The sequence below is a fragment of the Vidua macroura genome, chromosome Z, assembly GCF_024509145.1.
Source record: "Vidua macroura isolate BioBank_ID:100142 chromosome Z, ASM2450914v1, whole genome shotgun sequence".
Classification (NCBI taxonomy): domain Eukaryota; kingdom Metazoa; phylum Chordata; class Aves; order Passeriformes; family Viduidae; genus Vidua; species Vidua macroura.
In genome coordinates, this window is record NC_071611.1 from 80,895,841 (window position 1) to 80,915,860 (window position 20,020).

General features: G+C 40.5%; 1 protein-coding gene across 2 annotated transcripts in view; it reads left to right on the forward strand.

Moving 5' to 3' along the window:
* The window catches only part of EDIL3 (EGF like repeats and discoidin domains 3), a 239,371-nt gene that overhangs the window by 56,143 nt on the left and 163,208 nt on the right, over positions 1–20,020 (forward strand). For both annotated transcript variants that reach the window (XM_054002699.1, XM_054002700.1), the window contains exon 2: positions 12,248–12,376. In XM_054002699.1, the coding sequence (XP_053858674.1) occupies positions 12,248–12,376 (129 nt within the window). The remainder of the gene's footprint in view (positions 1–12,247; positions 12,377–20,020) is intronic.

Sequence of the window (20,020 nt, forward strand, 5' to 3'; positions counted from 1 at the left end):
AAAAAAAAAAAATATATATATATATAAATAAATATACATATAAAAATATATATTTCATATATAACACTGTACTGCTGTACTCCAATAAATAAAAAGTTCCGCTGGCAAACACATAACTACAACATACAAAAAATAACAGCTGATTCCTTTAATGAGGCTCACAAATAGAGGGGAAAAAGGAATTCCCTAATGAGCCTCTGGGTTGTACCTAATACCTTCGTTTGAGAAGAAATACGTTGAAAATCTGGAATTTTATAGTCTATTTATCAGTCATTGTAATTGTGGTCTCTTTTCAAGATCAGGCTGCAGCAACATATTTGTGCACTCACAACAACTCTTTTATATGTTCTGTTGGTGAATAGTGAGGCTTCTCTAATCACCTGGTTGTGCTGTAACTACTGTGTTGTTTGTTGCTGGCATAAATTGCTGTGCAGCAATGGCAAAAGATAAAGAAATAACACTTGTAAGTGTAGGGTGGGGGCTGAACTGGCGTGCATTTTGTGTTTTGGGTGAAGGGAGAAAGAAAACTGAATGAAGTTAATTGTATCAACGCATTTAAGAATAAGCTGAAGAACAGGAAGAAGGAGGAGACTGGTGGTAATCACAGAAGTATATAAAAAGAATATATGTATTCCACTGGTCTGGTGCTAATCCCATATAAATCCATGTAAAGACTTTGTTCTTAATCTGAAAAAAACCCCACAGTCCTCTGTTGTGACATCCCATGTTCACAGATGTGGAAAGTGGAAAAGGATCAGTAAGGACTGACGCACATTTTTAACTTTATTTGTACCCATCAAACTGTAATCACCTTCCTCCCCTTCTTCCTGTACACTGGATGAAGAAATGAGTTAATTTTGTTATTTTTGTTTTAATAGCTTAAATTTATTTGTGAATATGCATTCATAATATTAATTTTTCTCACTTCCTTCTCAGTATTTTTCCCTCCCTTTGGGATTTACTCTATCCTTAGTCCTGTGTTTTAAAAATTCATACGCTGCATGCAGACACAGGACTGTGTTAAGGGTCAAAGAAGACCAATTGCATTTCAAACATGAAATGATGTAGGCATCCTGTTCTAATTAACAGGGTTTACATTGCATTGCACTGCTTTACAGCCACCCCACATTACATGGATGTGGTGGTCAACAAAGCAAAGCTGCAGGGGAAAAAAACCCACCAAAAAAAAAAAAAAAAAAAAAAAAGAGACCAGTTAGATAACCCTCCTTGTGCTTTTTCACCACTGTTAAGCCAGAGTGGGAGACCAAGTTTGCTTCCAGGTCTGCTGTGGCCTCTGGGGTGTATCTGGGATGTTGGAGGGCAGGTTAATGACTTGGTCTTGTGAGCAGAAGCAGTTATCATGCACCTCATTCCTCCACATTTTGGCCGTCTTGTGATGCCAGAGAACAAACTGATTCGTTTGCTCTGTGTTCAGAAGCTGAAAGAGAGTAGTTGTCTGGCTCAGTAGTCCAGGACCCATATGTACTGTTATTAAAATAACATTTAAGCTCCCTGTTGCGACAGAGCATTGTAAAAGCATCACAACCTTGGTCACTCCAGTTGTGAACATCTGTAATTTACTCTTTTCTGTCTGACTTCTTCCTTTTCCATCCTTTCTCAATGACTGTTCCCAACTCTTCATTTTCAAATGTTGCTCCACAGAAAGCAGTGAGGATTTCCAAGCGGCTTTTTTAAAGCTTGGTTTACAACGTACAGCGGGTAATAAAAATAAATTAAAAACCACTGCCAAGAATACAGTTTGTTTGTGCAGTGTGGCCATACTGAGACGAGGTTTTGGCATATATAAACCGTTTCCTTAATATTCTTGCAAAGCACCGTGTAGACAAGTGGCTGTGACAGCGCGAGGCAGCGCCTACCACGTGAGAGCAACAAATTAATTTATCATAGCCCAGTTTACACCTTGGCTAAATCTGTGTTTGCGTGTCTTCATGTCACATGCGTGGATTATGTGCCCTCGGAGGCCCACAGTTCCTGCAGTGCAGTGTCCACCTCCTCAGGACAGGAGGACAGGGAGCTCCTGGAGCAGGTCCAGTGGAGGGAGGGGGACAAAGGTGATTCAGGGCCTGGAGCATCTCTGTGCCCAGGAAGGGCTGAGGGAGCTGGGGCTGCTCAGCCTGGAGAGGAGCCCCAGCTGAGAGGGACCCCAGCCCTGGGCATCCCTGGTGTCCGTGGGTGTCCCAGTCTGTCCCAGTCTGTCCCTGGGTGTCCCCATGTGTCCCCCTGTGTCCCTGGGGGTCCCTGCATATCCCTGCCTGTCCCTGAGTGTCTATCCCTGTCTGTCTGTCCCTGTGTGTCTCTGGCTGTCTGTTCCTGTCTGCCCCTGTGTGTCCCTGTCTGTCTCTGTCTGTCTGTCCCTGTGTGTCCTGTTGTCCCCCTGTCTGTCCCTGTGTCCCCCTCTCTGTCCCAGTCTGTCCCTGTCTGTGTGTCCCTGGGTGTCCCAGTCTGTCCCTGTCTGTGTGTCCCTGTCTGTCCCAGTCAGTCCCAGTCTGTCCCTGGGTGTCCTGGTGTCCCCCTGTGTCCCTGGGTGTCCCTGTGTGTGCTTGTCTGTCTCTGTCCATCCCTGTGTCACCCTGTCTGTCCCTGTGTGTCCCTGCCTGTCCCAGTCTGTCCCTGTCTGTCTGTCCCTGTGTGTCTCTGGGTGTCCCCCTGTGTCTCTGTCTGTCCCAGTCTGTCCCTGTCTGTCCCTGCCTGTCCCTGTCTGTCTGTCCCTGTGTGTCTGTCTGTCCCAGTCTGTCCCAGTCTGTCCCTGTGTCCCTGGGTGTTCCCCTGTGTCCCTGTCTGTCCCAGTCAGTCCCAGTCTGTCTGTCCCAGTCTGTCTGTCCCAGTCTGTCCCTGTCTGTCCCTGTCTGTCCCTGTCTGTCTGTCCCAGTCTGTCCCTGTCTGTCCCAGTCTGTCCAGTCTGTCCCAGTCTGTCCCAGTTTGTCCCAGTCTGTCTGTCCCAGTCTGTCCCAGTCTGTCTGTCCCAGTCTGTCCCTGTCTGTCTGTCCCTGTCCATCCCAGTCTGTCCCAGTCTGTCCCAGTCTGTCCCAGTCTGTCCCTGTCTGTCTGTCCCTGTCTGTCTGTCCCAGTCTGTCCCTGTCTGTCCCAGTCTGTCCCAGTCTGTCTGTCCCAGTCTGTCCCTGTCTGTCTGTCCCTGTCTGTCTGTCCCAGTCTGTCCCTGTCTGTCCCAGTCTGTCCCAGTCTGTCTGTCCCAGTCTGTCCCTGTCTGTCTGTCCCTGTCTGTCTGTCCCAGTCTGTCCCTGTCTGTCCCTGTCTGTCCCAGTCTGTCTGTCCCAGTCTGTCCCTGTCTGTCTGTCCCTGTCCATCCCAGTCTGTCCCAGTCTGTCCCAGTCTTTCCCAGTCTGTCTGTCCATCCCAGTCTGTCCCAGTCTGTCCCAGTCTGTCCCAGTGTGCAGAGCTCAGGGCAGCCCCAGGCTCTGCTCCAGGCCCAGCGATGGCCCCAGAGCCCCGGGCAGGGCCTGAGCCCAGCAATTCCTGCCCAGGAGGCAGAACTGCTGCCCTGGGCAGAGCCAGCCCTGAGCAGAGCCCAGAGGGGCTCTGGGGTCTCCTCCTGGGGATGTTCCAGAGCCACAGGGACACAGTCCCATGTGCTCTGGGGTGGCCCTGCTGGAGCAGGGAGGTGGCACCAGGTGACCCAGTGTGGTGCCTTCCAAGCTGGCCCATCCTGGGGCTCTTGCCTGGTGGCTTTAGTTACAATGAACCTGGTAGATTAATTATTTAATCCAGTTTTGTATCGTATTTGAGAAAAGTCTAGGAAGAAAACTTCATTTACAAGTATTTAGCAGAATTTATACAGAGGTCTTTTTACGCGTGACAGTTTCAGATTTCATTCTGTTTGTGGACAAGTTGGAACAAATGAGGTAAAAATTGCATCAATCCTTTCCAGAGGCTCTTAGCAAAAATGACCTAGAGGATTTTCATCACTCATCCACAGAGCTTACATGGCACTGCCAGCTGCATTGTCCAAAACAAACAGAGTCAGTTCTTTATTGCAGCTGATAGCTGTAATGCCCTTACTGTTTCATGTCCCTCACACAAGAGGCTCATATCTGCAGTGCCTAATTGATATTCTGAATGTGACCAGCAACATCACCTTCCTGTAAAATCAGAAAGAAAACGATGAAAACTGGCACTTCTGCTGCATCTCTTTAGGTGACGTGTCTTTTTTGACAGTGGCAGCACTTCCATGGTGAAAAAAATAGAAAATCCATGTGACCAAAAAATGTGTGAAATGAATGCAGTAAGACTTGTTACCTGTAATGGTGAAAAGTCACAGAATATTTTGCTTTATTCTCTCTATGCATAGGATTTGGTGTAATGAAAGAGAGCATTGTGGATGCTGTCCATGTAGGAAAGCATGTTCAGTCCTGGCATGCCAGTTGAAATGGTCATCTGGGGTGCTGGTGGGTTTTGCAAGCGAATCCTTGGTTGCCTCCACATCCTCCACTCCTTTTACTCCTGCCTGCAGATGGATTTTGGTGGGGAAAATCTGAATTCAAGTGGAGGTTCTGATTCTGAACCAATGCCCGGTCACTGGAGCACCTTGGGATCACATGGAGTGAAGTGATTTAAAACTGAAGCAAAATCCACAACCTTCATACAATGTAAATATGAAAACCACCATCACTTCAATAGTGTTGGCATCTCTTGTAAGAAAATGTTGCCAAATAAGGTGTTTAGGAGTGGATATCCAAAAATAGAAGTAACTAGAAATCAATGCATACTTTTCAAAGTGTAATGAGAATCTGCTTAGAACTTATATTCTACAGTACTTCATTTTGGTGCAGATAGAAGGGTATAATGAAGCATAATCAGAGTTTAAAAACTGTTAATGATGACTTTTTAATTGCTCAACTTTCAAATTTGGATTTGCTTAGGATAGGAAAAGATAAATTCACCAGTGCTGAGATTAAAGATTGCCTAGCAACCAGAGAATGAATATATCTAATGTAGGGAAAACAAAGGAAGAACAAACCACTTTCATTTCCATATAGATAAAGTTTGTATAAATATAAAAGTGTGGAAATAAATATATTGTGCACGCACAAACATAGACATGCACCCTAGTTCTTCCAAATTTCCAACTTGAAATGCTGTGGATCATTAAAAAAAAAAAAAAAAAAAAAAAAAAAAATGGAGAGGCAAAACCAAGTTCTAAGATGTGGATGAAAATTGGGCATTTTCGTTTAAAAGTGATAAATCCACAGTAAATGTTTCAGTTTTATTTTAAATTGTCCTGTTTCACTGATGAAGTGAAAGTAGAAAGTGGAAAGAAAACAGTCAAGACCAGTAAAAATATGTGCATCTGAAAGCTTTTAGGTCTGTAAGGACAAGAAGGAAAGATGTCACCTGTCTAGAGAAGGTCATAATCACTTAGAGCTGTTAATTTTGAAGGACTGTGCTAATGATTAAACTATGTGCATTCATTGTTCCTCTGTGGAAAATGGGATGGGCAAGAAATGTGAATATTTTATTAACTGAGACATTTAGAGTGAACACAATGCCAAAAATCTCCTGATCAGCTTTAGAAGTAAAGGACAAGCAACTGGGAATGATAAGGTATTTCTGCCATGACTTGGAATACCTTCTGAAAATTTTAATTGAACAAAACAAATTAATAGAGAGACAGTTTAGCCTAATTGCCCTGTGCAGAAAGTCTTAAGGTCTTATTCATTCCCTTTTCATAAACCCCTTTCACCCCACAGATGTGAACAGGTGCAGAAAACGCAGGTTTATTCACCTGAGTCCCAGCAAGTGGCAAAAAAAACTGTGTGAACACAGAAATCCACTGTGTGAACGCAGCTGAGGCGAGCAACAACCAGAAAACCAAAGCAAAGTGTGCGGGGACTGCCTGGGTAATTTTTAGCCAGCTTTGTTGAGCATGCAGAGAGAAGAGATGTGGGAGGCTGTGTTGATGGGGACCAGGGTATCTTCATTAAAGGCATTTTTCTTCCCTCTCCCTGGCTCTGCAGGAAGCATCACTGCTGCTGGCTGGGGTTGGGTGCTGGGGGTGGTGTCACCTGTGCCGTCAGCTGAGCAGGCAAGGGAATATCTCTCTTTTTTCCCTTTGATGAAACACTGTCTCGACTGATGGCAGCTTTCCTCAAATCTGCACAGCAGCCTGTGCATGGAAGATTTCCCAAAAGTTGTAAAAATATTCAGAGCCGTGTTATATAACCACGTTCTCCCTTTAATCGTTTTTGATCCATTTTTTACTAATGAAGATGTGAAATGACAGGAATAGTTCATATTCTTTTTTTTTTTTTCCCTGCAGAGCCTGTTGGCATAGAAATGAACTCTCTGTAACCTATGGAGGAGAGAAGAGTTTACTTTTTAAGCTGTTTTCTGTTTCTACTTGTGTTTCATATTGTCAAACATCAGATGCTTAAAAGGTCTATAACACAGCAGGCTGAAGTGCAGTGACCTGCTGCTCTTTCACATTCAAATTAATAAAGTAGCTCACAGTGTAGACCTTTAGAAAGGCAAGAGATTATTCTTTTTTTTTAAGGAAGAAAGGGATTTATTATGATAGAAATTAATCTCTGCAGACATTACTTTAGAGCTTTATTCTAACTCTTGAAGTAGGGACACACTTTTACAGTATTGCACCATTAGATTAAATCCAAATCTTAAGTCAGCACTTCATCTTCGCCCAGGATTAATGTTTCAGCCCAGTCCCAGAGTGGGATTCAAATGGTAATTCTCTGATTAGAATAATCTGATTTTCTTTTTGTAATGCCATCTCAGGTTTTGAGAAATCAGCTGGTGCATCTCCTCAGATTACGAGACCAGAAAAAGTTAGAATTAGAAAACGTTTTTTACACTTGGTTTTACACAAGTTCATTGCAGGTCTCCACCACAACTACAAGCTACAGTTTAAGTCTGTAGAATCCCTTGAGCACAGAGGCTTTCAGAAGTAACCACCTTGATTTTCATGAGACCTGTGATAAAATAATTTTTTCTTTTTTACCCTGAGGTTTCCATTCTCCTGTAGTTTTCTTGTCCAGCCAGTGGACATTCCAAGTTGACATTATTGCTTCACGCATTTTCTAAAACCATTTAGACACTCTGCCAGGAGTGCTCTAGCTAAAAATTTAGCTGAACTTTCTACCTGCACAGTAAGCAAATCAGCCCAGAAAAGAAGCAGAAGGAGGTAGATGAGCTATTGGTATCTAGAAACCTTATTTTTCAAATAATAAGTGAGACAATTTAATTATTCCAACTGTCTTTTTTACCTTAGGAGAAACAAATTAGCTGCCTCGCCATTAAATCTGAAGAAACAGCTTACAAATTTCTTAAAAAGAACTGCAGAGCTCATCTGTTTCTACGTTCACACTTTGCATCTCTGCACAGGTGTGTCTTCAACATGATTTATGGTTCTGTGGAGGAATAGGTGTGAACTTGGGCACTGTGCAGATGATTCTGTAAATCAGGAAACTATTAAAGCTCTTTTTCTGAAAATTTATTTTACCCTGAGAATGCTACAGGTGGCAAGTACTTTCTCAGTCTTCTTCTGGGGTTTAGGTGCTCTTCTTGGCTTCAGAATTGGTGCTTTTTTTTTTGCTACATCTATACCACATTTCTGTTAACTGGCTGTTTCCTGGGCCGTTCATTTTTTGGTGCTGCCTGGAGACTTCTCTTTTGGAACAAGTTTTATTCTCATGAAAGCGAATGGCCATGAATTTTATTTCTTTAGAAAGAGCTTGTAAAATAAGCCACATTTCCTGTAGCCACACAGGAAATTGAGTACAATTATGGCTGCTGTTTTAGACAGAAATGATGGCCCCCCTCTTCCCAACAATGGTGGAACCGAAAGTTGAACTTTAAAACACACGCTGTATAGAATACCAGAAAATATCGTGTCTCCCTAAAAATCTGTGTGTCTAACATCATAAGCTCATATGTCATTCTCTTTGCAGCTACAGCATCAGCACATTTACCTCAGTATCAGCTGCTGTGGGTTTCACTGCCTCATTATATAACGTATACTCAATGTGTTCGTATTTATATTTAATGCCCATTACACAAAAGAATGAAGAGGGTTGATTTTTTTCCATGCACACTTGCTGTTTCACAGAGTGTGCTCTATTTTTAAATTATAGAAGGAGACGTGGCCCAGACACCCGAATGCTCTTTATTCAATCACTTCTATCATTACAGTTTTGAAATGTGAATCCACAGGATCTTTTTAAGGCAGGTTTCTCTCTTTATCATCATATCATTGTCTCGAGCAGATGTCTCTCAGAGCAGCAGTTCTGCCAGAAAGCCTAATAGTTATCATTCTAGGTGTTATAGTTGAGGGAAATTGTCTCCATTTCAGGCTAATGATGTTGTGCATGGGGACTGGAATGCTTCTCTCAGGCCTAATTCGGGATACCTTAGCTTTTGGCAGGTATTTCTGCCCCAGAAACTGTAACATTAAATAGTGAATAGCTTTAAGTTGGATTAAATAATTCTTTTTCATGTTTTTATCTTTTTTTTTTTTTTTCATTGCAAATTAATTGGTGTATAATAAGGGCAGCTGGCTGGTCTATCTGCTTTTAGGATGAGCGCTCTGTGAGGGTGCAGGCGGTTGTGGGATGGAACTTCTCCCTCTGCCCATCTCCTTCACCCTTCACGTCACAAAAGTTGTTTTTATAAACTGTGAATTTCTGTTCCTGACAAGGATTGATGGGCTAACTGTTAACATCACAGAGAGATGCATTATTTATGCACACAAGGGTTGGGCTCCTTCTTCCAGGCCGTCCTCTGCCGTCAAGCAAAGAATTAAACTCCTCAGTCAGGAATCGCGCAATGTTTCATTTTTGTGGGGTTTTATGGGATAAAAAAATATGTTCTATCAATGTTTAAAGTTCAGCAAAGAGCAGGTGTACAACTTCTACCCAACTCCCCACCACTACCTGCTTGTGGAAAGGAGCAATAGTTGTATATTCAGTATTTTATTGAAAAGCATGTGGCTTAAAAAATAGTTACGTGAACACGCGGAAAAAAGCACGATGGACTTGCAGAAAAGTTTTTCTCTGGGATTTTAATGAAAAAGATCCAATTTCATTGGTTGAGTTACTCATTATGGACAAAAAACATCACATTCCTTAAAAGAAAAAATCCTAGGTTTTAGTAGAGAGCAAATGTATCAGCATTTTATTTGAGTTTTGCTGTATAATTTTTCCTGAGATTGGAGAATAAGGGAAGGTTCTTAATTAAAATTCTAATTTGGAGTTTTCATGGGTCTCTTTGATTTTATTATTTTTGTCAGGCTTTTTTTTTTTTTTTATTCTTAAACCAAGCATGGTTTCCAAAGAGAGGATGGACCATTTGCTCAAGAACTCATTTCACTTCAAAATGTTATGAAAAATTGAAAGATGAGCTGAAAAAGGATAATAATTTTAAAAATCCCACAGATTTAGGACCCTTTGATACTAAATCAAGTGTCAAAGGTTTATGTACTGTCTTCAGATACTTTTACACTTGAAAGGTCATGTAAAGAAAAGCACAAGGTTAGTCAGACATAAGAAAGAGAAACACAAAATACTGTTTTTATTCAACACTGAATCTTACTGGAATCCTTTCAGAATATCTTAATAAAAGTGCAATAGTAATTGGCCATTAGATTTTTTTTTTAATAATTGAATTTCTCCTGGAGTGTTTGTTTAATTTGCAGAAATTTGTCAAATTACACAGTCTGTTACACAAACAGCATATTGCCAATCACCATGGAAAGCCATCAGCAACAGAGCAGACTCCCGCAAGATTTATTGTAAATTTTATATTTCCTTTCTTGGGTTCATTTTACTCTTGCATTCACAAAAACTCTCACGTTAAATTATAAAACCAGTGTTGTGTTAAATGCTGTGTCACTTTTTAATGGTAACAAATCCCTTTATCAGTTGGGTTAAGACAAAACGCACCCATATCATCTTTTCTTGCTTATAACAGAGCCTTCAGAATCAAATTCTGTTCATCAAACCCAGTGGAATGAATAACAAATTAGATTTCAATATTTCAGCATGAACATCCTCTCAAGAGGCACAAAATGTAAATTGAGGAAGATTTTGTTGATTCAAAGGTGATGTTGATTGTGTTCAGCACCATTTCACAGACAATAAGCTATAAATAACGGAGATAACATTTTACATGACTTTTGATAATTTAAGTTCCAACATTTTCACAGCCTGGTACCTCCTCTTAAGTAGAATTGTGCAGCTTCTCATTTTTCTTACTGCATCATATTTGGTTTTGTACTATGATATAATTTAACCATTGTTGTTTACAGAAGGACTTTTTCTCTTTAGTCCTTGTTAATATTATATGAATCATACAAGATAGGCTGTTTTTTGTTTGCCTTTTTGTTTCTTTCTTTGTTTTTGGCTTTGGGTTTTTGTTTTGTTAGTTTTTGTTGTATTTTTTTGGGTTGTTGTTTTTTTTTTTTTTTTGCTTTGTTTGTTTGTTTGTGATTTTCAGTTTTGGTTTGGTTTGTTTTTTTTGGTTGGAACTTTTTGTTCCTCGTGCTTTCTTTATTCATTTCATTTCTGGGATTTCTGTGGCATAATGACATTACAAAAATTACACCAGTGACTGACAGGCCAAGGTGGTGGGTCAAAAGAGCAATTAGTGCAGTTATTTCCTGAACATGGAAATAGATGGCTATTAACAGAGGAGAACATCTGCTTTGTTAGTCCCAAAATGCAGGTCGGGTCACGTTATTTCAGGCTGAAAAACCCAACACAAATTTTCAGGCAAAATAAAACCAAGCAGTTGACTGTCCACACTTTGGTCATTTCAGGAGATTTCAGTTTCTGGAAATATAATGTAAAATTGTGTTTGAATTCTGCTTGTGATTCAATGTAGAATTTACAAATTCAAACAGCATTTTGTCTTTTTGCCTTTTACGCCAATGGCATAATTGAAATCACAATTACACCAAATCAGGAAATATATAGATAAAGTCTCCTCTCTCATTTTAATCAGAATATCCATGTGGATTTGCATACTAAGTGTTCCTGCTCCAGCTGCTATTTAGTTTATTAATTTAATTAGAGGTATGGGAATACAGTTGTCAGAGAATTCATTTAATAGTGGCTGTTCTTTCACCACCAATTGCCTAATCCCTATAAAGTAATAACCAAGCATCCTTTCCTACCCCAATAATGCAACAAAAGCAGAAAATGGGAAGTCTTGGCTTACTTAAATTCAATTAGAAAATGTCATTTAGTGTTCTCAATAGCTTTGCTTCTCCATCAGCTGGACAATCTTTAAGACAGAACTTAATAACAAGTACATGTCAGCTCTATGTGACATGAAGGCACCCTAAAGCTGGCAAAAAAATTAAATAAAACTGCAAATAACCCAGCAAACTGCTCCACAACTCCAGTTTCTCTGTGCAACTGGAGCACAGAATTCATAAAGGCATTTTTGTGCATCAGTTGCATTTCTTAACCAATATTTAGATGTAAATTCTCACACCAAGGATTAACCTGAAATCCACGTGCAAGAAAGGTGTTGAAATCCTGAGCTGAGTTTGCCACCAAAATAATCCAAAACATGCTGTAATGTCAGTATTGCTGACATAAACCAAATTAATTTCCCTAAATCTCTTCAGCTACATGGGAAAAAAAAAAACCTGGCAATTTCCAATTTAAAAAAAAAAAACCCACAGAAAATAACGTGCTTGTTTTCTAATAATTGCCTATCTGTAGATCATTCTTTCAGATGCATTTACTGCAGAAAATACTGTTATTTTTAAATGCTATGCTGAGCAGTAGAGAGCACAACCTGCTTTTAAAGATGAAGATTGAGATAAATAAAAATGTATGTAAACATAAGATAAACTATCTGAGAAAAATTATTACATTAAAGTTGACCAAAGCCTAGGGGTTGTTCTTTAGGATTGCTTCCAGTTGTCCCATTAGTGATAGAATGTAATCTGTAGATATCCTGAGAGTCTTCAGGTTAGAAAAAGTCAGGAATTACCATTTTCTTTGTCTTTTGCAAATGGATTGAGTTTTAAGACAACATTTTATGGGACGGGAGATTAGGGAAAGACAATTAGCTGGAGCTGTGCTGTTAAATAAATGCAAAACTGAATGAGCCAAAAGCCATTCAAAAGGACGTAAGAGTTCATCCCTTCTTTCTGTGCTTAGTTACCAAAAAATATGACATGTTGAGAGCCCGTGGGTAATTTCTGATGGCTTTTCTACAAAAAACTTTGTTTTCCCTGTGCCCACAGCGGACGTGTGCGACTCCAACCCCTGCCAGAATGGCGGCATCTGCCTGTCAGGGCTCAACGACAACTTCTACTCCTGCGAGTGTCCCCAGGGCTTCACGGACCCCAACTGCTCCAGCCTTGTGGAGGTTGGTAAGTGCAAATTAAATTAAATTGCTGAAATGGCTCCAGTGAGCCCGTGAGCCTGTGGCTGGCCAAGCAGTGATCCTGCCCGTGGCGTTCCGTGTGGGCGATGGTGATGCCTTGTTAGGGCTACCTAAATACAGAGGCCAGACTAAATAAAAATAAAAAGCATTTCTATTTATTGAACGGCCTTCAGGTAAATTTAGGGCAGGCAAAGCCCCCCCAGGGGCTACACCCAAAAATGGACTACAGGTTTTCACACGTTTGTAAGTTTGGTCCATTTGCACAGTGGAGGTTGATCTAACAATTACAGCTTCAGCTAATGAAGTCATTTAGCCCAAGTTTCTCCCCCAGCTCACTTTTGTTTGCATTTCTGGGCCCTGGGGCAGTGAGGTGTCCTTGATTGCCAGGCCTGGAGAGGAATTGTTGTGTCTGCCCAAAATGGGACAGCAGCAGCTGACACTGAATGTGGAGCTGAGAGTTATACACTAAAGAGCTGCAGGATCACAAAATCATGAAAAATATAAAATCTAAAATCCCAAGACATCAATGAGGTCATTGAGTTGATCATTACTGGGTTTTCTAACCTTGTATCTGTGCCATAATCATCTCTATAATAATTAACAGTTGAAAGTTAGGTAATTAAGTTGAAATGGTATCTGCAGAACATAATTACTCAGAAAAGTCCAGTGGTCCACAAAAAAGTCCATAGTGGTGGCTTGAAAGTTGCCAAAATTTTTCAAAGACCAATTCTAGAAAATTCTAGATAATTCTATGATAATTCTATGTATCCTTCTTTATCAAGGGCCCTTCAAATCTTCATTTCTGATAGTTCTACGCTGATAAACTTTTGCCCAGGGTAAAGACTAATTTCTTATACAAACGAGGAGACAGGAACAGCATAGGAGAAAACCAGAATAACACATAGTGGTCACTTGTTTGAATTTCAAAATAATAATCCTTTTGGAGGCTGTAATTAATCACCAGATGAGTGCATAGATCACAAGTCGAATGTACTGAAATTTTGTGACGTGCACTTGACTCAAAGTAAGACTGAATGTGAGTGGTAGATCCAAAACATCCAGCAGGCCAAGCCTCCATATTAAGAAAACTTAAGGAGAAAATGAGAATCTGAAGGAAAAGGTAGAGGTAGACAGAAAGTTAACTGAGCTCTTGTATTATCCCAAAGAAGGCACAAAAATATATGTACAGAGCAAAATGATGGAACTGTTACAGCTGGGCTCAACACTGCAACTGTCCTAAATCTGTGTGGTTCTCATTTTTTAATAATTATTTAATTTAATAGGTACGTTTCAAGAAACTACACAGAGAGAACCAGGGTTCACTGTTCTGTGGATTAAGTGTGTCTCTGCCATAGGGTAAAGGGAGCAGAACTTAGCCCAGGAACAAAGGGCTGTTCTGTTTATGAGGGGTTTTTTGATCATTTCCTTTCCTGAAAATGCTGCTGCTGCTGTTCTGACAGTGAATTCCAAGTGTCCGCAATGCAGTTTTAAGGGAATTTCGATTTACATTGATTCATTTTTTAAGTTAAACTTTCTGCAAAGAAATGGATCTAGTGCCTGTGGGAGAGTGGTCAACTTCAGACACCAGCTGCAATTTTTTCTGACTCTAAAATGCTGTTGCAGCTGGTTGCCACCTAAAATTTGAGTTGCACAAGAAGGTGCTTGTTTCCCACACAAGAAGCCAGGAGACACTGCCTCAAATCTTATTTTCCATCCCTTTCCCTATAATTTTTATCAGTGCTTGAATTTGTCCTATGGATATATGTCATGCTACCCTAAAAAAGCCCAGACATGGCTTCACTTCAGAAAAATTTTGGATTTATTTTGTACTTGGCTGGCAGGAAATTGCACTGCACATGACTGGGAGGATGCCAGACATGACTGACTCTGGAGAAAAAAAAATCATATTGTGATAATTGTCTCTGTAATTAGCAGATGAGCATTAATAGGGCTTTAAAAAATACACATATACTTAACTAAAATCTTCAACCACTTCAACAAAAACTCAGTTTGGTAAACAAACTAAAGCATAAGTAAATAACTTGACAATGTGTGGCAATCACAGCACTTACAAAAGCAGGATGCTACATTTCTAGTTTGCAGTCCATGGGGAATATCTCCTGGACAACAGTGGTTAAATAAAGAACCTATTAATATTCCTATAGTAAGTAAAATCCAGAATGTTAATTTAGTTTGTGTTGGTCTTGTTTGCTACATGTATGGATTCAGTCTAGCCTTGTTAAAAAACTTTAAAAATAGGTTTTAAGATAAGCTTTTTCTTTTTAGTAAAAGGTCATTCTGCATTATGCAACCCTGTACACAGACATATGGAAAAAAAAGAAAAGATTTCAAGAAAATAATTTGATTTTTTTTTCCTATGAAAATAATGGTGATTAGTGTAAGCTGTGAGTCAATCGGCTGCATTAATTCAAATACTGGAGTGTTTAAAGTAAAAAAATGCTGTAAGATGTGTCTAGAGTAGCCCAGGAGTGCAAGACCCTGAGTGATCACTTTTACTAAGAGTGTGTTTATTAGAAATATGATTTAAGAAGGAATGCTAGCAAAGGTTGCTCCTCTATGGCTTTTTAATGAGTTTTTGCCCAAAAGCTAATATCTTAATCCCTTGTATCTCAAGAAAAATGCTTCTTGACAATTTTCTGTGCAGTTGAAAACACTAAGTTAAAAATTAGTGTTTAGGATGTCAGGAGGAACCATGTTGGAAAAAAAGAGGAGGGTGAGGGAAAAAAAAAACGAAGAAAACAACACAGAGAAGAAGAAGAGCCTGTGCCACTCTGTCTCCCTCAAAAGGGCTGCACAGAAAATTTTAAAAGCAGCTTGGTGTTGCCTGCATCCCCCTCATTAGAGACTTTGTGCAATGACAGGATGCACTGCTGAACTCCGCACCTGCTGGGAAGTAATAAATTTTTCAAGGGACATGCCTTAAACAAGAGGATTTTCACAGTAAAAGACAACAGGGATTTTACTTAATCATGCATTAATGTGGGTAAATAAAAGGCAGTCCCATTCAGACAGCAAGTCATGAACTATGCAGAGGGAAAAAAAAAAAATAGATGCAATGCAAGTACCCAGGAAGATCAAACATTTAGGTAGAAGTCTTCCCTAAATAGATCAACAAATACTCCAGTTTGGGAGCTGTGTGGATACTCAAGAATGCAACTTCCTTTATTACCTTAATAGAAATAAAACTTAAAATAACCTGATATTCATGATAATACCAATTTCAAGCTAGTAAGTTTAATTAATTTTGTGTTTTTATAAATTTACCCATGGAAAAAATATTACTTTTCTGCCATACTTCATTTTTTTTTCTGACCCTGCAGCTTTGAGCGTGTCTAAACCAAAATTCATAAAAAATGCTTGTGAGAGTAATTTGTATATTTTAAATTGCTGTTCCCATTCTGGCCCTACTCTTTTGTTAATGTCAATCCTACTTGATTTCCTATGTGTACTTATACACCAAACTTAGTCGTGCTAAAAGATTTGAGACGAGGTGATAGACCTGTAATATCACCCTATTTGTGCAGCCAGGTTTTTCAGTGCTCTAACAGATTTTAAATATCTGATAAACTAGCAGAGGATAAGATAGAGACAGGCAGGAAAAATGTGTGTTTTAGTTGTTTTCAGTACAGCGAGGTGAAAAAGCATTTGGCTGAACAGATAAAAGGTGATTATATCAAACATTCCAAATAGAAGGATGTTTTCCAAAGATAATAAGAACACTATGGTCCAAGTTAACTCTTCAGCAGACTCCTGCCTACATATATGGAAACTAATTTTAACCTAAATGGAAAGAAAATAATTTTCAATTAATTAATATTGGCATTGAAATGTATTACAGGGTAGTTGGCAGATTTTACATCTTCTAAATAACTCACAAGTAATTCTCAGGATCCATGTAAATTATCAAAATACAATAAACAACAACTGTTACAGACAATTAATAGGAGTGATTAATTAATAATTCTGTTCAGGAAAACTCTTAATGTGCTGCCTGTCAACTTGTGTGACTAATTAGCCATGGACAGCACACGAGGGGATCTATAAAATGACACTGAGGGGAGTTTTCTTTGAAATAAAAATTACTCCTGTTTTGTTTAGTGTGTGCATAAGGGAAAACAGGGGGAGAAACACAACCTTAATGACAAGAAAAATAATTTGTTAACTTTATTATGCCATAAGGCAATGTGAGTGTGTTCCGTGAGTTGACCACGTTCACGTTTGAAATCCGAGCATCTTAGAACTACTCGGTTTTGATCTTCCAAGCCTGAAATTCAATAACTGTCTGAGAGGATAAACTGGTGAACATGTTTAGTTTATTTAAGTGGAAAAAAAAAAAAAAAAAAAAAACAGATGTCAAATGGGCTGCCAGCATCCTTTTGGAAAGTGTCTGTACCTTTTATGTCAGCTCTCACTGAGAGGATCTCATTATTGAAAAACATGCTGAAAAAATGCCCGTGTGCATTTTGGAAGGGTGGAAAGGCAAGTTAATGATCTTATGGCTAATGATCAATGAAAGTTGGGTTTAAGTGCAGCATGGAGGCTGAGCGAAGGGAGAAGAGTTGAAAGGTGAACCAGAGATGCCAGTTTCCCATGGCATCTTTATTTTCCAAGTGATTAAGAAGTGATTGCGGGGTTCCTTGCTTGGCACATTGCAGTTTCATATCAGTTCAGTCTTCCCAGTATCCAAATTAAACTATTTCTTTGACAGCTGCTGTCTCTCGGCCAGAAACGCAGGAATCAAAGGAGTTCTTCCCTTTTCAGGCTGTTAAATAAAAATTCAATGAGATGGATTAGGCCCAGAGTGCTCTGATCTGTTTGCTTTGTGGCTTTATTTGCACAACCTAAGTCTCCACTTTTGCTTTCCTGACCTCTGCACAGACAAGGGTTTCTGAAAAAAAAATAGTACAGATAAAAAGTGCTGTCAGTCACTTCCTGTCAGTCTTGCAGATGCTTTTCAATGTCGTGATTAGAAATGACTGAGTGATTTCAAAGATGCTTTTATAGTCTTACAGTGTGTGTTTTGTCTTTTTTTTTTTTTTTTTAAAGAGGGTTGTTTGCACCACACGTTGAACAAATGTACTAATGGATTTCCCAAGGTAGAAACGGCAAAATGAATCCACCCTTACAAAATAATTCAAATTGCTTACAGTCATGTGCATCTAGTATGCAACTGATATGAAAGTATTCACCTTAGATGTAAATAAAGCAGCCTGGGAATAGTGCAAATTATAGCACTGGCCCTCACAAAATCAGAATAGTTGAAGATGTGAGGCACTTGTAGAGGTCTGTAGCCTAACCCCAGCTCTCAATGGATGATCCAGGGGTGCAGGTTCCTGAGGGTCATTTCCAGTTGAGTTTTGGGTATTTCCAGGATGGAGACTTTACAGCTTCTCATGGCAATCAAACAAAGAAGCAAGGAAACAAACGGACAAACCCCAAAAGCCCAAAATATATTTAAATGCAATTTTGTGAAATTTAGGGTTTTTTTTCTCATTGTGCTGTCACTAGGTAGCACTGAGAAGTCCCTGGCTCTGGTGTCTTTATTTTTATTCAAGCTTGACTGTTTGATTTAAGGCAAATAATCACATCCCTTGGCCTGCTGGCTCTCCTCTCCCTAATGCAACACAGTTCTGGGTGCAAATTGCCCAGGATATTGGGAAATAGAATGTGGACTCAAGATTTCAGCACCTACTGTCACTGCTTTGGGTGTAGTGCCACCCAAACTGGCTATATTTATCTCTACACTAGCAAAATTTATGTAAAGTGACTTATTCACCACGTTTCTCATTGTCAAGAGAAAGACTGATATAACTGAATTCTTCTTCTGTGAACTGTCATGCTTTTCTCTTGATACTGATTCATTAATTGAAAAAAAAAAAAAAATTGCAAAGGAAATTGTTCTCTTTTTGCTGAAATTCTCACTCCCAAAAACCATTTCAATGGCTCTGTTGGTGACAGAAGATTAACGTCTGAGGTGAGGTGGGCCTGTGTTTATTTGAATTCAGCAAGAATAATCAGGTTCCATGGTTAAAGGGCAGTTTCTTCTGGGAAAGGAGCGAGAGAGAGCGGGAGGGGAGGGATTGAAAACAAATTCTTCCCTGCAGGTCTTCTGCATGTTGAGGGCATTTCTCAGTACCCTATTCTGAAGCCTAAACCCTAGAGCTTCACATTTCAGCTACACAGCAGTCTTTTATGTGGAATTAACAGCAAAACGCATTTTTTAAACAGAAATTATCGCATAATCAAGATGTTCTCGCAGGTTATGCAGCTCTGTTAAAAGCAATCAATACATATTAATAAAAATAATTTGACAAATTAGGCCCTAATGTTTAGTTTTTGGGTAGCCTGAAGAGCGCATAATGCACAATAATCTAAATTAAGTGGTCTGAATACATGCAAGCAGAATAGCTTGATGAACGGCATTGATTGCAGGGCAGAAAATGTTGTAAGTCTTAATTTACAACATTTCTGCCAAAAAAAAATGCCTTTGGTGTTTTGGATTTATTGGTAAAATAAGGCTTTGAGTCACAATTGGTGAAGAAAGTGCAAAAATGGGAGTTCACAGTTGTAGAACCCCAGGTTGGAAGGGACCTCAAGGATCAGCTGGGTCAAACTTTCTTGGTAAAATCATGGTCCAGGCAAGATGGGCCAGGGCCCTGTCCAGCTGAATCTGAAAAATATCTAATGCTGGGGAATCCATCCCTTCCCTGGGGAGATTATTCCAGCGGTTGCTTGTTATGGTGAAAATGTTTCCTCTTGTGTCCAGTCAGAGCCTCCCCAGAGCCTCTTGCACCCCAAACCCCTTGTCCTCGTGTACAAAGGGAGTCTCCACCTCCCCCGTGGCCACCCTTTAACAGTGGAATGCCGCTGTCCTCCGGAGCCCAGGCCAGCTCCACGGTGTTCCGGGGCCGTGGCAGAGCGGGGAACCGGCCGGGCTGGGGCTTTGCCCAAGCCAGAACCTCTGAGCCAATGCCCAGCACTTGAGGCCCCTGGAGGTGCAGCAGGGACCAGACAGAGACAGGAGAGGAAAGGCTTTTCTGCGGTGTAAAGTCCAGCAGGTTTGCTGGGAAGGACGAGGGCAGGCTCCACGGGACAGCGGCGCTGAAGAGGAACACAAGCAGAGAGAGCCCCGAGCCCACCTGTGCACGGGATTTTAAAATCCTGCAGGACAGGGGCTGGACACAACAAGACGACCAATGATCAGTCTTCAAGGTGTGGCTTTTAGGGCTACAACCAACCAGAACAAGGGGAGGAGGGAGGCTCCAGATAGGGATTGGACCTGAGAGGAGGGACAGGGAACTTTCTGGAACAAAGGGTAGGGTTTGGGCTGAGGGACAGGGCGAAGGGGCCGGATTGCCTTGACAGGCAGGGAGGGATCTGGAAAGAAGGGAGGGGATTCTTTGAGGGACACCTGGGTAGGAGGGCATAACAGAGGGGAACAACCAGCTGTGATAACTCGGGGGACACTGGAACATTATATTGGAACATAGAACATTCAACTTAATAAACTGACCGCTGCAACAGTGGAACACGAGGTGAGGCATCCCCTCAGCCTTCTCTCCTCAAGGCTGAGCAAACCCAGGTCTCTCTCTTCCCTGCACCCTCTCCA